At 35.8% G+C, this 8,215-nt stretch overlaps 1 protein-coding gene across 9 annotated transcripts in view; it reads right to left on the bottom strand.

Moving 5' to 3' along the window:
• The window catches only part of HMCN1 (hemicentin 1), a 437,461-nt gene that overhangs the window by 57,291 nt on the left and 371,955 nt on the right, over positions 1 to 8,215 (bottom strand). For all 9 annotated transcript variants that reach the window (XR_011439059.1, XR_011439060.1, XR_011439058.1 and 6 more), the window contains 3 exons: positions 7,182 to 7,451; positions 4,040 to 4,230; positions 397 to 610 (listed from right to left, as the gene is read on the bottom strand). Coding sequence is in view for 3 of the 9 variants with exons in the window: in XM_001491510.6 (XP_001491560.3) it covers positions 397 to 610; positions 4,040 to 4,230; positions 7,182 to 7,451 (675 nt within the window). In the remaining 6 variants the exon portion in view is untranslated. The remainder of the gene's footprint in view (positions 1 to 396; positions 611 to 4,039; positions 4,231 to 7,181; positions 7,452 to 8,215) is intronic.

Genomic DNA, 8,215 nt, shown 5'->3' with positions numbered 1-8,215 from the left:
CTCTGTAAAATTAGGTGAATCTTCAGGACTCCAACAGTAGCCACCTCAACCCATTTATCAATGACGAATGAGGTCCAGGGAGGATAAATTTAGGTGGATAAGTTTAGAATACAATATTGTCTTGTTAGGGGGAGAGGTACTATTTTTAGTTTAAAAAAATCTACTGATATCCTGCAAAATATGGTCTGTGATCAATTTACCCTTTCAAAAGAAGGAAAAGAACATATATACTGGGTACAGGGCAAAATCCAGGCAATGGTACACATTTTCCAGAATTTAAAGCAATCAATTCTTCACATAACTTTTCAACCAATTCCCACAGTTAAAGAAAATGGAGAGTGGTCTAGAGTTCTATATGGGTGTATTTGCTCACTTGCTAAGAGTTGAATTACTAACCTGGGATGATATTGTTATTGAAGGTCCATGTTAACTTGGGCAGTGGAATACCAGTTGCTTTACAGTTTAGTCGCAGCTGTTCTCCTTTATTTAGTGACGCGTCTCCAGGAAGTTCAGTAAAAGTGGGGAGAACATGTACAGTCAGGCTGACAGTGTGTGCATCCTCACCTGCAGCATTGTTAGCAACACAGGTGTAGGTGCCAGAATCCTCCGGCTTAAATAAAAAAAAAAAATCATAAGGCTTAAAATGACATAATCTTACACCATATTACATCAAATATATAAAATTGTATAGCTTGGTCCCCAAAGGAGCACTCTTATTTGAAGACAGTTTAAATTTCCACCTCGTAGTCTGAACCATCTGGCTAGATTTTGCAGAACATAATTGAAAATGTATAAGAGTTTAAACAAAAGCCAATACCTTTCAGAACTATAGCATTTTATAGTAGTAAGGGCTCAGAAAACTTTAGATTCTAAAATTTACGAAACATCAAGTGTACTGCTGCTCTGCAATGTACTAATAAAGAACAAATAATTCCAAAGGATGCTGGTAGCATCCTCTCCAGGTAATGTGGCACCAAAGACCACGAAAACTGTCAAAGGAAATGGCAAGAGTAAGAGCAACACTACCTGCAATTCTGAAGTTTCATTTGCTAAATCGATGGCCATCCATGGCACTCATCTTACTAGATGTATTGGTGCATTTAACACAATTATGACTCCTTCTCTTTGAAATCATGTCTTCCCTTGGCTTTCAGGACACCCCATTCCCCTAGTTTCCTTCCTACCTCACTGGTTGCTCTTTTTCCATCTCCTTTTGCTGGCTTCTCCTCAGCATTAACATCTTAATGTTGACATGTGAGAGGGTTCAGTCCGTGGTCCTCTTTTCTTCTCTATCTGCACTCAATTCCTTGGTGATCTCATCCAGTCTTATGGCTTTAGATACTATCTATATGCTGATGAGTACCAGTACATTCAACCCAGATCTTTCTTCCAAACTCCAATTATGTTGAACTTTTCATTCCAACTCTCTGCTTGGATGTCTAAAAGACACCTCAAACGCATGTCCGAAACTGAACTCCCAATTTCCCCTTCCTTGTTCTATCTGTAGCCTTCACCATCTCAGTTGATGGTTATTTTGTCCTTCTGGTTGTTCATGGCTTTGTTCTCAGATGTTTGAGTCATCATTTACTCTTTTCTTTCTCATACACTACTAGCAATGTAACTAGGAAATCTAGCTTCAAAGTATATGCAAAATCCAACTACTTCTTACCTGTTCTCTGCTAACATTCTGCTTTGAGTCCTATAATCTCTCATCTATCTCCAGACCATCTTCCCAACAGATTGCTCTGCTTCTAAATTTGCCTCCCTACCATCTATTCTCATCCCAATAGCCAATGTAATATTGCAAAAACATACGGCGGATAACATTGCTCCCCTGCTCAAAACCTGCAATGGATTCTGGTTTTACTCAAAGTAAAAGGAGGCAAAATTGTTATAATGATGTACAAGACACTTCATGATCTGGCCTCCATTTTTCTCTGACTTTCTCCTTTCTCTTTTCATTCTTTTTCTTTGTTTCACTGGCTTCCTGTTTCTCAAATACATCAGGAATGTTCCCAACTTAAGTTCTTTGCACCAAATCTCTGTTTGTGGGAGGGGGGACGGGGGGGCGGAGGGCATCTGAGTTTTCTCTGGCTGGAATGCTTCTCCCTCAAATATTGGCTTAGCTAACTCATTTCCTTCAAGTTTGGCTCAAATGTCACGTTCCCAAAGGGTACTTCGAGTATCTAAAAATGTAACCTGCAGCCCTCCAACTCCTGATCCCCTTTATCCTGTTCTTCTTTTCTTTACATTTCAGTTATCTCCTTCTGACTTCTTGTATACATTGTTTATTATCTTTATTGTTTATCTTCCTCCTCTAGAAATAAACTCTAGGAGGGCAAAGATTTTTGATACTTTTGTTCCCTGATGCATAAATCAGTGCTGGTCACAGAGAAGGTGCTCAATAAATATTTGTTGAATTAGTGATTGAATGCTTCTGTGTGCATTAAGGCTCATATCACAGACTTTTTCTTTTCTTTCAAAAAGTTTAAGAATACATTTTTTTTTGCATCGAAGCATCAAAGAATTCACTGGAAATGTAGCATAAAAACTGTAACTATTCATTAGAGACACAAGCTAAATTTGGTTGGTTGCATGCTAATTTTTTTTAAAAAATGCAAACAGGAATAAATCATATTGCCTGTACAGGTCACCCCAGTGCCATACCACTTAGCTGTTCTTAGATTCCCAGATTATGACAACTAAAGTTTAAAATCAAGGATTTTATGGAAGTGAAGCATTTCAAAATCTGGATTGCACATACTACCACTTGTGTCCTTCATCTGGTATTTACAAGCTACCTTACTGTTGACGTTTTTTTACTGTATCTGAGTCATTGTCTCACTAAAAGTCTAAACTTCTCTTTTCTCATTTAATTCCTTCAAGTCCATAACTGTGATTGAGGGGCCAAATTCAACATGCCTGAACCTGGGAATAACCCCCACTAAAGATCTTTACCAGCTTAAACAAACAAACAAATTCATCCTTATTTCATAAATTCTAAAATTCACATCTTTAACTTTTAATATCTCTGAAATTAGGGTACAACTTAAAAATTGATAGTCTTCTGTAGCTCTTGACTGTATTTTTTTCTTCCTTCGTGGTACATAAAATAATGCATCATGCAATTGATGGAAACTTAGATTTGAATAAACACAATTTTTGCTGGTGTACGTGACTGACTTAGAGTCTAGGCACAGAGCCTATTGCTAGAGCTTTTATCTGGTAATCCCAGAAGTCTGGCTAATCAGTGAAATGATACTATAACATGAAAGTGATCAATTTTAACATCATTTTAATCTGTTCAAATGTAATTCCACGAAGGTTTTGTAGTGAAATTTGGGCATTTTGATGGTAATGAAAGGGAATAACATGCACCAAAGCTCTGAAAGTGGTTCATATTTTAATCATGTTTATCATTCAGTGCCAAGAGTTGCTATTCTCAAACCACACAATTTTTTAAAAAGTCCTGTGGTGTGCATAGATACAGATTCCTCTTCAAGTGGGCTACCAATCGAAAACGGAGATGCTTCTGATAGCTACTATTCTGCAGACTGGACAAGCACCACCCAAGAATATTCAAAAACCTCAACTGGCATAGATCCCTAAAGCTTCAGCTTCCTTGTCTGTGATTAGAAAGGGTTATAGAAAAAACCTGAAAAAAGCAAAAACCTGCTTTTTGTATTTGCTTAATAATACACGAAACATTCTTACATCTCCACTCTTCTAATCATTCCCATACATGGTTAGGAGCACGGATCATAACAGAGGCACTTAGAATTTTTCCTTTAAACACAGATTTCCACAAAAATAAAATAATTTTAGACGAAGGTCATTTATGAGTTTCTACTATCTGTTAGACACTAGTCTTAGAACTGGGACATAAAATTAATTACGCTTAAAATTAATTTTTGACCTTAATCTATAAGAGTATTTTTCTTTCATTATTGAAGAATATATTACCAAGCTAAATTACTAAAACTAAAAAAGCGAATTAACAATCTGGCTTAATGTATCTATTCATCCCTACTAAACTTACCACAACACTTTCCAGAATGAGTTCTCCATAGGGTTCAACAGTGTATTTTCCTAACAAGTTAGCTAGAAGAACATTGTCTTTTTTCCAGTTAATCGATGGTGTGGGGATTCCATCAGCCAAGCATGAAAGAACGGCTTGTGAATTCTCGTTGACTGTGTAGTGTACTTCTGTATTTCGGATTCTAGGTGGTACTGTGAAAAGTTTCAGAAAGATAGTCATTCAGGATGTTGAGTTCAATAATGTCTTTATTCACATTGAAAATCAGCACACAAAAGACTCTTTTGATGGTAATTTTTCTAGAAATACTAAAAAAACCTAGTAAGACATTGATTTGTTTACTATGAAAGCAATCAATATTTTTGATGCTAGCAAGAATTCTAACGGATTTGCACTTGTTGAATATATTACAATCAATTTCTGAACAAACGACACGGAACTGGCTTGGAAGTCTTTTAGATTTTATTTGACTTCCTGACTTTTCCTTACTTGAGTTTCTTCTGCTTATTGCAGTGAAGTAAAACAAACCAAGAAGAGCAACAAAAAACAAAAATGCTGGGCCGGCCCGGTGGTGTGGTGGTTGGGTTTGCACACTCTGCTTCAGTGGCCCAGGGTTCACCAGTTTGGATCCTGGACACGGACCTACACAGTGCTTATCAAGCCATGCTGTGGCAGGTGTCCCACATATAAAATAGAGGAAGATGGGCACAGGTGTTAGCTCAGGGCCAATCTTCCTCAGCAAAAAAAGAGGAAGATTAGTGATGCATGTTAGCTCAGGGCTAATCTTCCTCAAAAAAAAAAAATGCTTCAATGGTTGTATAACTGCTGGATTTGTATCACACACATGTTGTGAGGACAAATTAATAAAAGTCACTAGTTTAAAACATTCATCCCATATTGAATATCACAAAGTGCTAAAGACAAAAATATTCATTGCAGTATTTCACTTGTCACAATAAATGCAAGTAAAACCAGGTCAAGACATTTAATTCAGCTTTTACACTGTCACAGAGGAAATTTTTATAGTGATTTGACAACTCCACGCATTGTAATACCAAATACTTCCTGTGCTCAAATTTTTTTGAACTGCAAAAATTTAGGCAATGTAGAAAGATCAACTGAATATTTTAGTGCACTAAGAAATACTTTAGCGGACTTGGAACTAATATATTTACTTCTAAAGAAAAGGCTTAAAAAGTATTAAGAATATTTGGCTCAAAAGGTAAAAATACCCTCTCTTCCCAAAACAAGGAATTTTGGAATTATTCAAACATATCAGTGAGAAATGGATCAATCTTAACGACGTTTTAAAAAGTGACAGGACAACCATTGGTTTCAGCAAAAATTACTTTTTTTGATTATATGAGTAAATATACAAACATTATATAAATGATATAAATTAATAAACATTATAGGTAATACGGAAAACACAAACGTCTATTTTGCTGAATGGTACATCATAAATACTCAATTTATTTTTCACTAATTTTTGCTGTATTTTCACTATCTCCTTTATCCTGGTTTCCTTGGGGTTGATATTTCAATTTTGCCACTGGTTACAAAGTTGTAACATTAGCACATTTACTTCAATTTATTCTTTTTCAAAATGAAAAATTTAAGGCTATGACTTTATATTTGATTTTAGCTTTGGCTGCACACCACACATATGATATGTAGTGTCCTTAATTTTATTATTTTCTGAATAATCTAAAAATAAAAACATATTCTTTGACCTACTTGCTAGCTAGAATGGTATTTTTAAAAGTTTTTTTCTTTTTTTTTTTTGAGGAAGATTAGCCCTAAGCTAACATCTGCTGCCAATCCTCCTTTTTTTGCTGAGGAAGACTGGCCCTGAGTTAACATCCATGCCCATCCTCTAGTTTATATGTGGGACGCCTGCCACAGCATGGCTTAATAAGAGGTGCGTAGGTCTGTGCCCAGGATCCAAACCAGTGAACCCTGGGCTGCCCAAGTTGAGTGTGCAAACTTAACCATTATGTCACTGGGCTAGCTCCTAAAATGGTATTTTTTAAGTTGCCTGGGGTTGGGATTTTGGCATTAAAAGTTAGTTACACATTTCTAGCTTTACTGCATTGTAGGCAGGAATTGTCATCTATATTTTTCAGTCTTATTAACAGTTTCTTTGTTTTTAGCGTATAGCCAATTTTGGTAAATTTTCTATAAAACCTTGAGAAGAAGGAGTATTATTTATTTGAAGCTAAAAGAGTAATGTGCATTGATTAGTTCAATTTATATTAACTGAAAGCAGGTATAAACCAGGGAAAAAATTTAGAAAACCCATAAATGGTGATTTTAAATTTTGGCTAAATTATTTATTTATTCAATTAAAATGGTTTCTACTTGAAATTATCACTGTAACTGTGAAGTGGTAGGAAATTCAAATACACCTGAAAGATAAAAAGCAGCTTTCACCAAATTTTTAAATAGAAAAAGCAGAAACTCATTATTAAAACAAGTTACCTCCGAAAATAGTAGCTGAAAACAGTCTAATTTGCTTATTGTTTCCTATCACTGATATTAATAGGTATTTTATCTTTAGTCTTAAAATATACCATTAACAACTAAAATATTTCAAAGGTGATGTTTATATACTTTGCTAGTTGTCTAAACATGAAGGAAAAAAGGGTATCTTTTTCTATTATAAAAACATGCCTATAAATATTTTGCTACTTTAATGAATCAAATAGAGCTCTAATTCTCATTAGGTTCACACTATATTTATAATGTAGGTCAGATGGTGATTAGTTTTGAGACAAGATGACTTGCAAGTTGAGAAGTAAAGCAGAAGAGTCACAAACAGAAATGGATTCCTTATAAGCCACAGTACAGATCTCGATAATCACAACATGAGGGGATTATTGGCAACGCATTAAATACCCTGACTGTATTAACAAAATTTTTCCTTCTTTCTCACACTCATTTGTACACATACAAATAAACACAGCCTATGGAAATATTTGAAGGGCAAGTATACTTACATACCACACACCACAGACACATACACATACCACTTTAGATTAGTATTTTTGCATGGTTTTGATTTCCACCATATTTTTTCTCGGTGGTCTTTCCTCTTTGCCATAGTAAGGTAGCAGATTGAAATAATTTATGTTAAACGACCTACCGTGGACAGTGAGCCTGGTGCTCGTGCTGCTTGATCCTGCCACATTAGCTGCCATGCACGTGTACTGGCCAGTGTCATCAGGCTGAGCAAATGCTATTTGCAGAGCCCCAGAACTGAGGATGCGCTGGCGGATTGATTCCATAATTGCATGCCCATCTTTATGCCATGTAATATCAGGTGGTGGGAGGCCATCTGCCTCACATGGTAGCATGATGGGCTTATCCACAACAATGATATATTCTTTTGGATGCGGGCTAATGACTGGAGGAACTAAAAGATACAAAGTTTAAACCTCATCTTAAAAGCATGAAGGTTCCAATCACACGCTAAAGTATTACTCTAGCAAAGTGAAGTCACATTGATACGAAACAAAATCCCAGCTTTATCATATCATCATCAAAGGATCACTGGTTTGTTTTCATTGGAAAAGAAAATTCATTGAGCCTATTTCAGAAAATTATTCTCTATGCAGTTAACATATGTAAATGACAATCCATTTTAAATAAGGATATAAACATATATTCATGAAGGATTGCATGTCTAGAAAATTTAGGCCGTGTTGACGGAGGCATTTTCTTTAACATACATGTATTACGTAGTTCATTTCAGTTACTTAAACTTTCAGATTAGACCCCTTCAAGGCTTGGAAAGTATTCAACTGCTCAGAGACACTTTTACTCAAGCATTTCCTACAGTGCTCAGTGTCTCATATACAGTGGCCATATTTAACAAAGTGTTACATGAATGAATGAATAAATGAATGGATCACGGAAAAGAATTATATAGACAAAACTCTTCCCACTTCAGAAAACTGTGGATTTCTCTTCCTACTTTTTATAACAGGTTGATTACCCCTTAGGTATTGGCCTGGATACTCTATCAAGCCAGAAAGACACTATTAAATAATTATTAGAGAACAATGAAACACAAGGGAAGAACAACCAACCACAGCACACAAGAAAGGAAGGAGAAGGTGACCTCCCTGCCCAACCCCAGTCAATGCAAGTCCAGAGACAGTGACAAGGTGCAGAAGA

The sequence above is a fragment of the Equus caballus genome, chromosome 5 (assembly GCF_041296265.1).
Source record: "Equus caballus isolate H_3958 breed thoroughbred chromosome 5, TB-T2T, whole genome shotgun sequence".
NCBI classification, from domain to species: Eukaryota; Metazoa; Chordata; class Mammalia; order Perissodactyla; family Equidae; genus Equus; species Equus caballus.
This window is presented reverse-complemented; position numbering and strand designations above follow the sequence as displayed.